Genomic DNA, 17,116 nt, shown 5'->3' on the forward strand with positions numbered 1-17,116 from the left:
CCACTGCTCCAGCCCCTCTCTAGCCATTCAGCCAAAACTAAAACAAAAACAAGCAACAGTAGGCCAGCTTCATACATCATCAGGGCAAAATACCAGGGGTGACACGGGGACCCGCGCTAACAGAAAGTCCAAGAGGCCTTGGTTTCACAAACAACAGACAGTTGCTTTGTCTCATCATGTTTCCCAATAAAAGCTGCATTCAGAACACTTCTTCCAAAGAGCACGGAGGCCAAGACTTGATAACCTTGAGGGGCTGTGCTGTCAAACGGCCTTCAAGGGCCCAGCTCCTTCCTCAGCAGGAGCGGCCAGGATCGCCCCTCTCCCAGCGTCACCACTGGGCTTGTCACTGTCTGCTTCTGCAGGGTGTCCATGTAAACAAACTCCATTTCAGTGGCCTCTTCCAGGAGCACTTGCAATGGTCCTTCATACCAGGCAGTATAGTCACCATGCATGCCCTCTCCTACTTTCCTCGAAGCCCCTGACAATTTCCATGAAAATAAAGTCTATGTAATTAGCATGACTCCTTCCATTTTTCTACTCCAGCTTTCCTTAGACTTCCTTCTCAGACCCCCAGGACTGCCCATTGCACCCTCACGGGCAAGCGTATCCACAGTTAGTGAGCGTTGTCTAGGAGACAGCCTACAAAACACTAGAATGTCTTATCTACTCCACCGCCCTAATCATCCAACCATCCGATCACTGTTCTCTTGATGCTGTAATCAATATCAAATAGCTTATAGCTCTCATAAAGGAGTTTCTCGCTCCTGGGACACGAAGTATGGAATTCTGCTTGGAATATATTTCTCTTCCCTACCTTCTTGATGGCTTGGAAAAATCTTCAGCACAGAATTGATCTCCTCCAATAACTCTATCCTAATGCCTTTCCTCTGAGTTTCCCCAAATACCCTATGCATACCTCCATCCCTGCCATATTGTACCATAGATTGAAGAGACTCCCCTACTTGACCCTGAGTTCACTGTGGGCAGGGACCAGGATAAAGGTCAGTTTTGTTCCCCCGGCCTCGAGGGCACACTCCATACATGCTTTTGGAATGAATGTATGCGTAATGGATTAAAACCAATGGAGGGAGTTCATGAGAACTCCTCTTCTTCCTTCACCCTGGCATTTGGCAGATGAGGCTCTCTTACCACTGTGAGGTAAAGTCAACAAACTCTTCAGAGAATTTGTCCGCCGGGAGCTGTGGCGAGGGTTCCTCTACCACCTGTTTGAGCTGCTGGAAGGGAGTTCCCCAAGAGTCATAGGGAAACCGGAGGATAGCCAACTCAATCTAGAGAAGAGAAAAAAAAAAAAAAAAAAAAAACACAAGGGAACAGCAGCTGAAATAGAGCTACTTTAGGGAATCTGCTGTGTTCTGTCCCAGGAGAATCTGAGAGAAATACAAAGGTGAAATTCAAATAAAATTTGGGGAGAAAGGAACTAACGATACGTTGTCTACATTTTCCCAATTCCTAGTGCTAGGGAGTTTTGAATATTATCTCACTAGGGCAGCCAGTGGAGCCTATTTATAACTGGGTCCTCACCCAAAGCCACTGTGACACTTAATAAAATTGTAAGCCAGCAGTATTAAGCTTCAGGATGTAAAGCAAGCAAGGTTTTCCAACGTTTGCTCTGAAAAGTTATGCTCGCCCTGCAGCTTTTACAGAGCTGTACATCTGCTGCCATCTGCAGGTCCCTTACTGGAATGGAAAAAAAAAAAAAAAAGAAAACAACCTAGGACCAAATGACTGATCTTTTTTTGGATCTGAGTAAGGCTACTTTGCCATTACAAGATCATCACGTGTATTCTGGGCAAGGATGTGAAATAACTCACAGGATTCAATCAGCTGCTGTGCCTGGGAAGGAGCCAGGACCACAGTGGGTAATTCCAGACCTTGGGGATACACTGAAAATGTCGGATCACCAAAGTTACAAGTAAAGCACTAACTGTATGACTTTAGGACTGTGCCTAAGGGAATTATCTTGTTGGTTACTATGTCCTTTGGCTATATGTGACCCGGATGGCCTAGACTTCTATCATAACCGCATTCTGGGGAGCACAGCCCGGGTAACACAGTTCTGTCAGGGTCCACACATGCTAGCACTCCTCGAGTAGCTTTAAACTTCATGCCCAGCTTAGAATAATTTAATTTTAAACTATAAGGTAAACTATCAAGAGCTACGGTCAGGATTCATTTTATAGATGAGGATAATAAGACAGTCCAGTCCGTGTGACTCCATCAGTTTACTCAGGGACACATGGCCAGTTAGAGGTGAAATGAAAAAAGAAAAGCTGGGACGCCCGGGTGGCTCAGCGGTTTAGCGCCCTGCCTTGGGCCCAGGGTGTGATCCTGGAGACCCAGGATCGAGTCCTGCATCGGGCTCCTTGCAGGGAGCCTGCTTCTCCCTCTGCCTGTGTCTCTGCCTCTCTCTCTCTCTCTCTCTGTGTCTCTCATGAATAAGTAAATAAAATCTTAAAAAAAAAAGAAAAACTGGGTTGGCCCAATCCCAGTGAAGTCTTTTAACTACAACACCCTGCAGACAATCATCATTCAAAACCTCCTGCTACGTCAGACAGGAAAGGTTGCTCGGGACCCACAGTTAAGGTGTCAAACCCCACCCCGTTGCAACTTCACGCCCAGAACCTCACAGTCCAGAATGATCATCACACGTTACCATTGTGATGCCCAGACTCCAAATGTCAGACTTCACACTATATCCCTTCTGATTGAGCTCTGGGTTTATTCTTTCAGGCTGCAAAGGAAACAGAAAAAGACAAATGAGATATGTTCTTAGCTCAATCAAATCGCTGGGGTTGGGAGGGAAGGTGTCACCAGCTGCCAGGTGAGTTGTTTAAAGCTATCCCCAAGAAGACTCACTAACTACAATAAATATTGATGCCTCCATGGGATTTTCTTTATTCTACAGGAGTCTTTTCTTGGAGACAATGAAGGACCAAAGTCCCTCACAATTGAAAACTAATTTTAAGGGATCCCTGGGTTGCTCAGCGGTTAGGCATCTGCCTTCAGCCCAGGGCATGATCCTGGAGACCCGGGATCAAGTCCCACATCGGGCTCCCTGCATGGAGCCTGCTTCTCCCTCTGCCTGTGTCTCTGCCTCTCTCTCTCTCTCTCTCATGAATATATAAATAAAATCTTGAAAAAAAAAAACAACTAATTTCCATTTTGGCTTTAGAAGAAAATAGGATTACACAGTAGAAAGCTACTTTGCCAGGCTAGAATCTTCCTTGTTGAGAACACTAACAGTCCAGAATTCAATAGTAAGAATCCCCAAGAGTCACCGGCCACTGTCTGAGTTTAGCTCAACACTGATGGGAAGGTTCTCAACCCCAAGTGCATCAGTTTCAAGACACAACACAGAGGCCTTGTAACGTGAAAGGGGGGTCCCAAAGTCTCTGCCAATGGCAACGAGTCTTCACAGCTATGAGCTTCTCTCTGGACTAACCTCGCTGACTTGTTTGGGTGATTTAAATTCTGGTTACTGCTCTGTCCTCAACAAACAGGACAACACTCCCTTGCAACACAGTGTGACAATTTCGTGTGGGCCGTACGGATGACTTACATGGCTTTTTTCCCCCAAGTAATAGACCTCTTTTCCTTGAATTTTTAAAAATAATATGTTTGAAGCAAGTGACTAACGATTTCAGACAGAAGATATTTAAGAAAAAAATAAGAAGAAGCAGAATATTTCGTGCACCGTAAGCACATTTCCATTTTCCCCATGTGGCCATCCATGTTCTATTTCCTGGCGAGCTTTGCTGGCAGCTGCATTTCCAGATGCCTCCCCCCACTGCTGTACTTACGGCCATGTACGGTTTGCATCCTGCATCAATAGTTTTAGCGACAGAGTCTACAAGGTAGCCACTGATTCCAAAATCGCACATCTTTACTTGGCCCAGAGCGTTGATCAGCACGTTGGAAGGCTTGACATCTGAAAGCAAGAACAAGCAGAAAAGCCCATGGTCCCAGGCTGCTCTGAAGATTCATGTGTCCACCACCAGGGGGCATGACATCTCCACGTCCCCCCTGGCGTTCCTTTCCCTCTGGGGCAGCAACAAGAAACTAATGGCCCTCCCTGACTCAACACTTTTGTGCATCTTACTGCTTCCAACTGGACTTTCTATTTCGTGTTTTGTCCTCCTTGTAGGATTGTGAACCCATCCGTAGAAAGGGCTGTTTCCTCTATAATCCTCATTGCCCCCGTATGTGTAGGACAAACTTTAAAAATTATACCAAATCAAATGCCCTGTTCCTTGGGCAGAGTCTCTATTATGCAAAACGAGTAAGTCCTAGAAATCTGCTGCACTGACCCTATAATAAATAATACTGCATTGCACACTTTAAATTTGCCATGAGGGTAGATCTCCTCTTAAGTGTTCTGATGACAACAACAACAAAAAAATTTTTTAAAAGCCCAGTTCCTCATAACTTATTGCACAGTAAGGGTAGGAGTAAATAGACCACGGAATTGTAAGGCAGGCTGCAATGTAACCGTACATCCAATCTGATCAAAACAACCAGTTTTGATGGAAGCATCTGCAAGAAGTGTGTCCGAGGTTACATAAATGTAACTCCTCAGGAATTCAGATATCCCAGATCACAAAGCATACCCCCAAATAGATAATCATTGCTATCTTTAGATGATAGACTTAGAAATTACAGTTAACTTTTTTTTTCCCTCGTGGCACTTTCCACAAAGGACATGTAATCAGCACAGTAAGTTATTCTAAAAACACTAGAAATTATCCTTTATAATGTTTTCCTTTAAACTGGATGGTGGATATGCAAATTTTATTTTATACCTTATGTATATATATATATCTTTTAATACAAATGAAATACTTCCTCATCTTGAAATAAATCTTTAAAAGCTAAGTTTCACATTTGTGGGTAATCCACACTCTTTTTCCCACATGGATTCTTTCCCACTTTCTTCTCCTCTTCCTCTTCCTTCCTACTTCCTATTTTTTTCCAATTTCTAATAATAATGATTAATGATAATAATAACAGCAATAATAGTAATAACCGGCACTCTGTGTAAGGCATTTTACATCACTTTCAGGCTCAGAGAGCATAAGAATTATCAAATCTCACTATCCTACTAGCTATCCATACTTTACCCTAATTTTTCTTCAGACTTGGTTGAGCATGTGTCTTCTAAGACGTTTTCGTTTACTATAATAACCCAGTGCTAATCATTTCCTTGCTTTATATTCTATCTAAACTACTTCCATATTTGGTACTTTCCTATGTGTAATGTGGTTTATTTTTTCCATGTGTTTGTCGTACATCTGTCTTATTTCCCTATCAAAAATCCCTTTGTGGAATTTTAATAAGAATGTTTTCTTTTCAGATACCTCTCAAGGCATCTATTATAGTGATGCATAAATGGTGAGAAAATGAGCATAAGTGATAAATGGATGGATGAAAGATGGAAGAATGGATAATTGGATGGATGGATGGATGAAAAGATGACAGGCCAACAGGAAGGAAAAAAGAGGAAGTAGAGGAAGAAGAGATAAATCTATCAATTTTTCATTTTATCCTGCCTCCTGCTATCTGAAATAGCTATACTTTATACTAGAACTTTTCATACTCTATGGTATACAAAAATTACCTGGGGATCTTGTTAATAATGGAGACTCAGGTGGTCTGGGGAACCATGCATGATTCCACTTTTCTAAGAAGTTCCCAAGTGACAGTCTATACTACATGCATTTCTTATCCTATCTTCTAAAATAATTCTCAATGAGGTAATCCCAGAGCTGTGCATGGTAACAGGTGGTTTATATTCAATTTAGGTGTAATAAAAACCCCATGTCTTCTTAACATCCTCAGACAAGATAAAAAGCAGCTACTTATTGGCTATTCCTCTGAGAAGGAAAACCCCTCAGTTTTACTGCTTAACTCAATTTCACCTCCACCCATTGGGGGAAGAGAAAAAGAAATGGATTTCATAAAAGGAACAGCCAAAGCAACTCCATGTATGCTTACCTCGATGAATGACAGAGAGCTTACTGTGTAAGTGTTCTAACGCTTTTACAATCTGCAAGAGAAACACAAGATAGATTTTTCTCCATCACTGGAAAGAAACTGAATGTTAAGTATACCCAGGTTTATTATCCCATCACCAGGTGAAGTATTTTCTCAGACAGTGGTGGCCCTATCCAAGAAAATACACAAGAAGCTACACTCTTGGAACTCCACCCACCAGAGAGGACCAGATCTTACAGTAGAAAGCATGTCTCGGTCATCTATCCAGGGTCTCATTTGGTCTCCAGCATTTTTTTCTATCCACCCTTATGAGCCTCAATAGCTATTAAGGGAGTAATCTCTCTTTCCATTTCATTTTCTTATGTTTCTCTCTATGCCGTCTTAGCCCTAAGAAGATTTGAAAATCTACAAATGAAAACCAAAGTAAACTAATATAGACACCAGTAATATGGTCATAGCAGATGAAGGCACCGCTTAGAGGCATTTTAACTGAGAGTTTACCAAACCAAGTCAGTAGTAGAATCTTCTACATGGTGCCCAGAAAAAAAAAAAAAAAAAAAAGCATTCATTGACACGTCCAGGGATGCATTCACACATTCAACAGACATGTAGAGGAGGGAAGCTCTGGTCCAACTCGTGTTTCCTCACAGCAGGGAATCAGAGACACACAAGGTCTAGACGTCTCATATTCTCCTTGTGGTAGGGTCCGTGATGTACTCACAGAAACTGCTATTTTCCCTAAGATGTCCTCTGGAATCGTTTGGCCTTTATCAATCACTTGTTTGTAGAACTTATCTAGCGACGTATCCATGAGCTCCATGCAGATCCAAACATCACCCTGGAGACCAATTGGTTCAGAGATTGTTAGAGAGGGTAGAAAAGGAAAAGAAAAGGAAACAGTTAATACCTGTCGGGAAGAACTGTTTCTTACTTAAGTTTTTGGCAGAAATGTACAATTTCCCTTCAAGACCTCAAATAAATTCACAAACAAGCAAGTGTGTTCCCAAAGAGCCAACTAGCAGGCAGCCAAGCAGAACTTGCATGTGATCACCTACTTACTCCTTGTTAAAGAGTAGGATCTGAATACTAACACTCACTCCAGCTATGGAATGAAGAAGTTACGAGAATAAAAGGCACAGTATAGGGAATAGTCAATGGTACTAATAACAGAATTATATGGTGACAGATGGTCGCTACATTTGTGGTGAGCATCTATAACGTATAGAGAAGTTGAATCCCTATGTTGTACAACTGCAACTAATGGGACATTGAGTGTCAACTCAAAGTTTTAAAAAAACTTTTTTTAAATAAATAAAGGCATCTCTACTGATAGTCACAAACAATAGATTCCCAGAAATCCAGGCTTTTGGGGATTAGGTCTACAGGCCTACTCTATCCTCCCACACAGAACGCTGGCAATAGTTCATCAAAAAGCTGGTTGAGAGCAGCCCCAGTGGTGCAGCGGTTAGGTGCCACCTGCAGCCTGGGGTGTGATCCTGGGGACCCGGGATCGAGTCCCACATCGGGCTCCCTACATGGAGCCTGCTTCTTCCTCTGCCTGTGTCTCTGCCTCTCTCTCTCTCTGTGTCTATGAATAAATAAATAAAATCTTTAAGAAGAAAAAAAATGAAATAAAAAAAAAGCTGGTTGAAGCATCATAAGCCATATCACGGTGAAGTAAAAGCAGAGGTAAAGCAAAAAGATAAATGTAAGCCCGTGTGGTCCATAAACAAAGTAAATGAAGCTTATCATTTGGCCAAAAGACCACAATATTTCAGGTTTTAGGAAATCTATCTAAATTAGCCTATAGACCACTGCTATAGATAACTATGCCAAAATAAACAAACCAGAACAGAAAGGAGAAAGAGAGCCTCAGTGTCTTTAAAAGGGCTAATGCTGTCATCTCAAGCCAACTTTGCGGCGGGCCATGTCACCATCGCCCAGACAGAGACGTCTCTATAGAAGACACATCAAACGAGAAAGAGTGCCAGGACTGTGTATTGTGTTCATGTGATTAGAGAGACTTCTTTTTAATTGCTTGTTCTCCTCAGATGGTGAATGGAAGGATCACCTACCTCCCGGAAGAGTGCGCCATAAAAGGTGACCGTAAAAAGACAGTCCACTGTCCTCATGGAAATATCCAAATCCATCAGTAGCCTTTTCTGCTCCTGGCTATTTACTGTGGCCCGGATCCGCTGAATGGGAACGCATGGAAAAATGCATGGTTACTGCTCTGAGGATGAGTCAGTTAATAAGGCGGGGACCTGAAAGATTAAGGAGTCCCATCCCGACAATACTACAAAACTCACAGCCCAATTTCAAGGAAAGACCTTTCAAGTATTTATCCTAGTGATTAGCTATTTGTAACAAACGAGAAATAAGACTTTCAGTGGATTTCCTGAAAGATCTCTGGCAAGAAACAAACCGATAATATATTTTGGACAGTGTGTGAATGTTGGCGAATGTATTTCCTTCCAAGTCACAAAAGCAGTCTGCTTTATTGTGTTATGTCTGTTCAGTACAGAGACCACAGTATTCGTGACTTTGTGGCTGATGCAGGATCCCACAGAAAAATCCAAAAGCCCCTCTTTGGGGATAGATAAGAATATTTGGACTAAGTAGCAACTGCAAAAGAATTGACAGAGCTGGGTGCCCAGGTGGCTCAGTGGTTGAGCATCTGCCTTCAGCTCAGGTTGTGATCCTGGGGTCCTGGGATTGAGCCCCGCATCGGGCTCCCCGCATGGAGCCTGCTTGTCCATCTACCTATGTCTCTGCCTCCCTCTCTCTGTGTCTCTCATGAATAAATAAAGAATAAATAAATATATAAAATTTTTTAAAAGTTAAAAAGAAAGGAATTGACAGAGCTATCAAAAATGGATGGAATCAGGTAGAAGTGAAGAAATTGTTCATTCCTATCCCAGGGCTTCTGAGAGAAGACACACCTGTCACGCCAGTGTGTGTAGCCTTAAAGAAACATGGTTCTGTCATTAACTGACAGTAAAGATATAACATCACAAGGCTTTCATATTTTTTGCCTAATGTGCAAAAAGTCTGCAGAAGAACACATTGCAGAATCTTCAAGGTAAGGGAAAGATATCTCCATCCTCCAAAAACAAAGGGGTCCAAGTCATCTGACTGTTGGAGCGCATTCCTAACAATGGCTCAAATCCATGAACTCATGTAGAGACACTGGATCCCCAAAGCCCCTTGAACATCTATTCAAGAAATATGCAATGATTCTAAATTCCTTTTTATAGCTCAAAAATTATGCAAACTCACTCAAGATGCATTTTGCCCCCCTTTTTCCCACAAATGGACATAAATTTTCTCCCTCAATTCTGATTTCCTGGTTTTCAAGGACCATTCTTTAAAAGCAACAGAATACAGAATAAAAGAGACTTTTGAGACATAACAACCAAAGGCAATATGTGAACTTTTTATTTGGATCCTGATTTCCACAAGCAATAGGCAAAAAAAAAAAAAAAAAAAAAAAAAGATTTTGATGATCACAATAACCTCAATTTGGAGCTGGTATTCCATGACATGAAAGAAGTATTGATAATATTCTTTTAACTGTGATGGCATGGTGGTTACATAACAAAATTAAAAGGAGGGGGTGGGATTTATCAGTTAAAAAAACAAACAAACAAACAAAAAACCAAACCAGTAAATGCAACTCACACCAAGGAAGCATCTTCCACACGTTTGGAGGGAATACTCTTCCCTCCCAATAATCTTTGTTTTACCCCCACTGAAGATTGTTTGGCTTTTACAAATAGAACTGATCTGTAACTGAGATGGATGAACGGATACACCACAGACAGAAAACGTTTGGGGAGCGTCAACTCTACCTTCACCGCCATGATCTGCCCGCTGGGCACGTGTCGCATCTTCTCCACCACCCCGTACGCACCTCGCCCCAGTTCCATTATAGGCTCCAGGTCATCTGCCTTCACCTCAAAGTTCTGCAGGAGAGAAAAGTAACAATGCAATAGTAAAGAAAAAATAAAGGACAACGATTACCTCATCCTTTCTCTTGCTTCTCCCAACGTTCTAAGGGTTATTTCTGGCCTAGAGGCTTTATCCGAGCAGCTGCTGAACACGGGAAGCACCAGGGCATGTTCAGACTTGCACAGTATGCCACCTGCTTGTCACCAGCAGCACAGAGATCCGGCCTCAACTCAGCCTCCAACCTGCTTGGTTTGACCTATCTGCACTGTGGCTCCTTTGCCCTCCTGCCCCCTTCCTCACGCATTTAATCCATTTGCAGACTGATGGCCAACTAGATCCACCTTTGGACTTGGAGGAGCACTCCCCAGAGCAAATCATCTACTCCCCTCAAATACCTTCCATCAGAACCACACTAGCCTGATTTCAGTAAGGCACTCAAAGCAGCAAAAGTGCCACATACCACTTCTGCTTAAATTCAAACTTTTTGGCCCATCCCCTGATGGCATGGTATGGAAAATATATTTTTCAATGGCCAGTCGGAAAGCATGCATGAGAAATGGTCAAGATGTTAACTGGCAAACATGATTCTTCTTACCTGATTTCCAATTGAAATGCAAGCTTTAGAGTCTAAGTCTCGAGGGGGCCTACGAAAATAAAAGGGGGGGGGAAGAAAAACATGAGGTATATTTAGTCAAATATGCCATTCCCAAATCACATACGACAGGAGGGATTTTTTTCTTTAGGAAGTTCATCAGTAAAACAAAGTAGTACAAAAGTGTTAATAGTGTGAGATTTGGAATAAACTATATCTGGGTTTAAATGACTTAATCTCTGTGGTGGCTCAATCGGTTGAGCATCCGGCTCTTGATTTTGGCTCAGGTCATGATCTCGAGATTGTGGGATCGAGACCCACATTGGGCGTTGTGCACAGTGGGGAGTCTGCTTAAGATTCTCTCCGTCTCCCTCTGTCCCTCCCCCCCCTCCCTCCGCTTGCTCTCATGGTCTCCCTCTCTCTCTCTAAAATAAATATTTTTTAAAAATAAAATAAATGACAATCTCTTTGAGCTTCTATTCTTTAACATGAGGATATTAGCATATCCTGAGATATTCCAAGTAAAATGCTTAGCAGAATGGCTGGCATAGAGTAAATGTCCAATAAATACGAGCGAGGTGTATGTAATTATATAAATACTTATACTCTTCTTCTAAGCCCCAAACTTCTTCTTTCATCCAAGAACACCAACGTGCCCAATTATTCCACCACATTTTTCCACAATGATTTTTAAAAAACAATAATTAGCACATGGTTAAGTTAACTCACAAAATTCATAAACCATAATAATTCCAAGTCTATCTAGTCCCCATGTTTATAGATGGAAAAAAGGTCCAGAGAGGTGAAGTGACCTTGCCCAACGTCACAACTAACCCAGGTCTCCCAGTTCGCAGATCAGAATAGTTCCTCTTCTATCAGGCTATCTAATGCAGTTGTGAAATTTCTTCCATACGTAGCACACACACTATCCAGGGGCCATCTCAGCAGCCAGAGCTTGGCTGATTTTGTCTCCATAGCGAAAGCATACAATGCCCTCATGTATATTTATTTCTACTATCCAGTTTGGTATCAATCCATTTAAGAGAAAGATGTTTGGCTTTGGCCATGCAACTAGCTAGAAGCTCCAAAAAGCGCTTTCTTAAAATAAATGCACCCAAAGTATCACAACAAAAAGACGAAAGAATCCTAGGGATGCTAGAGTCCAGGGTGACCAAAGAGACCCAGGTCTTCCTAAGGAGACATTCCATTCCAGAATAGTCTCTAGAAAAATACAAGGGAAAATGGAAGGAAGGTAAGATGATAGGAAGGGACAAAGGAATCCTAGCCCATAACAATTTTTCCCAGTCTGAATGTGTTATAATTCCGCCCCTTCTGCTGAAACTAACTCAATAAAACAGTAAGGAAAAGGGACGCCTGGGTGGCTCAGAGGTTGAGCGGCTGCCTTTGGCTTGGGATCTGAGATCAAGTCCCGCATCGGGCTCTTGCAGAGAGCCTGCTTCTCCCTCTGCCTGTGTCTCTGCCTCTCTCTCTGTGTCTTTCAAGAATAAATAAATGAATCTTTTTTAAAAAAGAATCTTTAAAGAAAATGATAAGGAAACAATGGGAATGTAAACACAGATATAAACATAAAGTTTTAATGGCAAGCCCTCCCTTACCTCAAAATCCCTCTTGAAATGCACTAAAATAAAGTTTTTCTATACTAACTTAAAACCAGCGACTGGGTGGGAGAGAATCAGAGGAACACACACAGACACACACAAACACACGAGATGTTTTTATAGATCTTGTGTTTATGAGCAGGGAGGTTTTCTTCAGAAATACTTTCCAGAGGATTCAATCTCTAAAAATCTGATCGCTCATTCTTAAAATTTCCAAAGTGATTTTTCTTTCATCATCAATGATTTGTACTAATTGCAATGGAACTCTGAAATAAAGACGAGTATTACTTGAAACATGTGACAATCATAAACAATAAAAACTCTTCTGCAGTTGTTCAGCACCCTTCCTTTTAAAAAGCATGAAGCAACAGAAAGGTCGCTATTACTTTGGGCTACCTCCGTTTTCTTGCCATCCAAGGAGGGCACTGGGGAAGACCTCTTCCACCTCTGGTATTCCAGTATTCATGCAGGGCTTTGCAAATTACAGCCTATGGCTCTGTTAAGAATGATTTTTTTTCAAGTTTACAAAGTTGTAGGAAGGGGCGCCTGGGTGGCTCAGTGGTTGGGCATCTGCCTTTGGCTCAGGTCATGATCCCGGGGTCCTGGGATCGAGTCCCACATCGGGCTCCCCAGAGGGAGCCTGCTTCTCCCTCTGCCTATGTCTCTGCCTCTCTGTGTGTGTCTCTCATGAACAAATAAATAAAATCTTTAAGGGACGCTTGGGTGGCTCAGTGGTTGAGCATCTGCATCGGCTCAGGGTGTGATCCCGAGTCCAGGGATCGAATCCTGCATCAAGCTCCCTGTGAAGAGCCTGCTTCCACCTATGTCTATGTCTCTGCCTCTCTCTGTGCATCTCTCATGAATAAATAAATAAATAAAATCTTTTTAAAAAGTTGTAGAAAAACAAACTACAAAGAATATCCAACAGAGGCCACTGTGGCCCAGGTAGCCTGGAACATTTACTAGCTAGCTGGCCTTTGGAAAAAAAAAAAAAAAAAAAAAGTTTGTTGAACTCCAGTATTGTACTAACCCTGCATTATGCCTCTACCGAATAGGAGGGGGTCATGACATCTTCCAGAATGAGAAAAGCACAGAGATTTGCTAAAACCATCTAGCCCACCCGGCCTGAAAATAAAACTCATGCCACTTGAATCTCAGTCTTGACCTAAAGAGAAAGGGACATATGGTGAACTGGGTGCAATGCTTTACCTAAATCTCATTTAATTCTTTAAACACACACACACACACACACACACACACACACACACAGTCCTACGAGCAGCATTACTCCCGTGGTCCAGATGAGAAACTATTTGGCTCAGAGTTTAACTAACTTGCTCCCAAGTGGTAAAGTCATGGATTCAGTCCAAGTCTGATGGAATCCAAGGAACCTACTCCCAACACCAAGGCCCCCTCTAATGAAAATGATCAATCCGCCCAAGCCGGAGGCCTTTGGACTCATCAGGTCAGCCAAAAGCACCAAATGATGGAGCCAAGGCTGATGGCTCATATTAGACTAGTTGACACTGTGTTCTGTCCAGGGCTGGGCATATTAGCTTGCCTGGGGCACTGAGTCTCTCTGCAGGAGGTTCACTGTGGGTGTACGTTCTCTGTTGCTTATTCAATATTTTAGTCCTCTGGGGAAAGAAACAAGCTTATTACAAAATTCCTTCCCTGGAAGGTCAAAGATACTCCAAAGGTCACCTAGTATTAGCCTTTTTTTTCTGGTTTTTTTTTTTTTTTTTTTGAGAGAGAGAGAGAGAGTACACATGCATACAGGAGCAGGAAGAGAGGGCAGAGGGAGAGAGAGAATCTTAAGCAAGCTCCACGCTCATCAAGCTCCATGCTCATCATGGAGCCTGACACGGGGCTCCATCTCACGACCCTGAAATCATGACCTGAGCCAAAAACCAAGAGTTGGACACTTAACCAACTGAGTCACCCAGGTGCCCCTAGTATTTATTGGCTTTTATGAACAATAGGCTTTGTTTGGCTTATTATAATAATTATTTATTTGTAATTCTAAGTAATAAATAATCAGTTTACTGGTTATTAGGACAACTATTATTCATCTGTTTGACAATATTTACTAAGCATCTACTTAAGCCAGAGACTGTGCCATACCCTTTGTACAAAATATTTTCTTTAATTTACATAACTCTACCTTAATGTGAAGATCTGACAACAGCAACAAAAAACTAAATAATTTAAAGTCCTTCAAAGACGTGGTGAAATTAGAACCCAGAGCCTCACAATGATGTCTTCTCGACTATAGAAGTAAAAGATCCTGCCTCTTGTTTTGCTAGCCACAGACTATTTGACCACACTCTCTACCAGTCTGACATGTGGCTCAGAACATATACTCGAAAGACAGAGAGCCCTGACTTTGTATGCCAGCTCTTCCACTTAATTATAATAATTATTAATAATTACTAAGTGGATTAGTAATAATAATAGCAGTGACTTGGAGCAACCTTCTTTGAGGAGTTATAATGGAACTAGGCTAAGCATTTAATAGGGTTATGATACCCACTCCTCACACCAATCACATCACCATTTATTCCCATTGTTCAGAAGGAGAAACTAAGGCTTAGTAGGGGTAGGGAGCTTGCCAAAGGTATTCAACTAGTGAAGTTTAGATCCCAAATGTGAACCTAAGCATTCTAGCTTGAACCCGAACTCTTACCCATGAAGTGATGCCCAACTGTTCTGAGCACCTGACCTTGTACAGATCTGTTTTCTCACTTATGAAGTAAAAGTAACAGTAACTGCCTCCTGAGCTTCTTGGGAGGGTTAACTGGAATAATACTCACTAGCACAGAATCAATTCAGAATTAGCTGTTGCCAATCAAGTATGGGGACAGCTCAGAAACCTGAGCCAAAAACACATTGGCATCAGTTACTCAAAGAAAGAGCTCAAGCAGAGGGACCACACACACGAAACTAGGAAGAATGGAGCTCTGTCCCAGGATATTTATTTTTGTGTAGTACGGCAGAAGAAGGCAGGGTATAAATGGTAAGAGTCACCAAGCCAACCCTAAAATATCGCCAAGAAAAACACAAAATGTGGAAGCTACTTCTTTAGGACTACAAATATAAGAATCGGTATTAAAATACAACTACTACTAATAAGGCTCTCCATGAGCTAAAGTGGTCTAGTCTATAATAATAAAGCGATGCTCTTGGCTTTACACAGTGAAAAAGAAAATCATATTCAAAGTTTATTCTAACACATGAGGGAAAGACAACACAGAAACTATGTTTATCATTGCGTAGGTTTTTATTCATTTGTTTATACCAAGGAAGGATTTATTGTGGCTTTCATAAAATTCACAAAATACAGAAAATCAATATAAGTTAGAAGAAAATGAGGACTAAAAATTTAAAGGGAAGGAATGTAAGACAAGTGGAAGGGTGACATAAGAATGTATCCAAAAAACGGGCACCAGGGTGGCTCAATCAGTTAAGCGTGTGACTCTCGATTTTAGCACAGGTTTTCATCTCAGAGCCCTGAGTCAAGCTCCATGCACTCAGTGGGGAGTCTGCTTGAGTTTCTCTGTCCCTCTCCTTCTGTCCCTCCCCCTCTTGCACACATGCTCTCTAAATAAATAAATAAAATCCTTTAAAAAAATCAATAATACTAGTAAACCTCAGTAAGACTGATACAAACTACAAGAGAGAAGGCACAGATTACCAATCTCAGGAAAAACTGGGATATCACATGTCCTGCAGCCATTCAAAGAATAATTAGGAAATACTAGAAGCTATGTTACTCTTATAGATTCAACAACTTAGAAGAAATGGACCAGTTCCCTGAAAACCTACAACCACCCAAACTTGAAAAAACAGATCATCTGTAGAGTCCTACAACCATTACAGAAATTGATTTTGTATTTTAAAAACTCCAGGAAAAATAAATATATTGGCTCATTTTGTTTCACTGGAGAATTTTAGCAAACATTTTTTAAAAAGAATTAATACAGATTTTATGTGTCTACCAGGAAAAAAAAAAAACACAGAAGAAACTCTTAACAATTAATTTTATGAGGCCAAATTACCTTAATGTCAAAACCAGAAAATAATAACACAATGAAAAAAAAAAAGAACTCCAAACAATCCACTACAGATGAACATCTCTCATGCATTTAGATGCAAAAATCCTCAGCAAAATTTCAACAGATTGAATCCAATGACATATATATAAAAAAAAAAAAAATGTACCACAACCAAGTGAGATTTATCTTGGGTATGCAAAGCTAGTTTAATATTTAAAAATCAATCACAATGCAATCCATATAAACAGTACAAAGAAGAAAAATCTATGATTGTGTCAAGTGATGCACAAAAAAGCACTTAACAAAAATTCAACACACATTAACAATAAAAACCCTCAATACCCCATGACTAGAGAGGAACTTTTTCAACCCTCAATTTACAAAAACCTAACATCATGCCTAATGGTAGGATATTGAATGCTTTCCCTGTAACAACAAAGCAAGGTTGCCTGCTCTCACCAATCTTATGTGACACAGTACTGGATATTCTTGCTACTGAAATAAAGCAAAAAAATAATAAAAGCTTTTTAAAATACAGTTCAGAAAGGAAGAAAGAAAACTGTCTCTATTTGCAGATGGCATGACTATCTACATAGAACTCTAAAAAATCTACAAAAATGAAAAAAAAAAAACTCTACAAAAACACTCCTAGAACTTCTAAGTGAATTCAGTATGGTCACAGATTATAAGAGCAATACAGAAAAATCTATTGTATTTTATTTTTTTATTTTTTATTTTTTTTATTAAATTTTTATTTATTTATTTATTTTTTAATTTTTATTTATTTATGATAGTCACAGAGAGAGAGAGAGACAGAGGCAGAGACATAGGCAGAGGGAGAAGCAGGCTCCATGCACCGGGAGCCCGATGTGGGATTCGATCCCGGG

At 41.0% G+C, this 17,116-nt stretch overlaps 1 protein-coding gene across 6 annotated transcripts in view; it reads right to left on the reverse strand.

Moving 5' to 3' along the window:
- Nucleotides 1-17,116, reverse strand: part of MAP2K6 (mitogen-activated protein kinase kinase 6) — a 121,504-nt gene that overhangs the window by 23,159 nt on the left and 81,229 nt on the right. For 5 of the 6 annotated variants that reach the window (XM_072780997.1, XM_072781000.1, XM_072780996.1 and 2 more), the window contains exons 3-10: nucleotides 10,559-10,607; nucleotides 9,864-9,977; nucleotides 8,088-8,207; nucleotides 6,734-6,850; nucleotides 6,013-6,064; nucleotides 3,822-3,949; nucleotides 2,675-2,752; nucleotides 1,150-1,289 (exon numbers count right to left, since the gene is read on the reverse strand). In XM_072780997.1, the coding sequence (XP_072637098.1) occupies nucleotides 1,150-1,289; nucleotides 2,675-2,752; nucleotides 3,822-3,949; nucleotides 6,013-6,064; nucleotides 6,734-6,850; nucleotides 8,088-8,207; nucleotides 9,864-9,977; nucleotides 10,559-10,607 (798 nt within the window). Of the gene's footprint in view, nucleotides 1-1,149; nucleotides 1,290-2,674; nucleotides 2,753-3,821; nucleotides 3,950-6,012; nucleotides 6,065-6,733; nucleotides 6,851-8,087; nucleotides 8,208-9,863; nucleotides 9,978-10,156; nucleotides 10,313-10,558; nucleotides 10,608-17,116 lie in introns of those variants that run through there. The other variant, XM_072780999.1, reaches the window with a different exon arrangement.

Source organism: Canis lupus, chromosome 16, assembly GCF_048164855.1.
Source record: "Canis lupus baileyi chromosome 16, mCanLup2.hap1, whole genome shotgun sequence".
NCBI classification, from domain to species: Eukaryota; Metazoa; Chordata; class Mammalia; order Carnivora; family Canidae; genus Canis; species Canis lupus.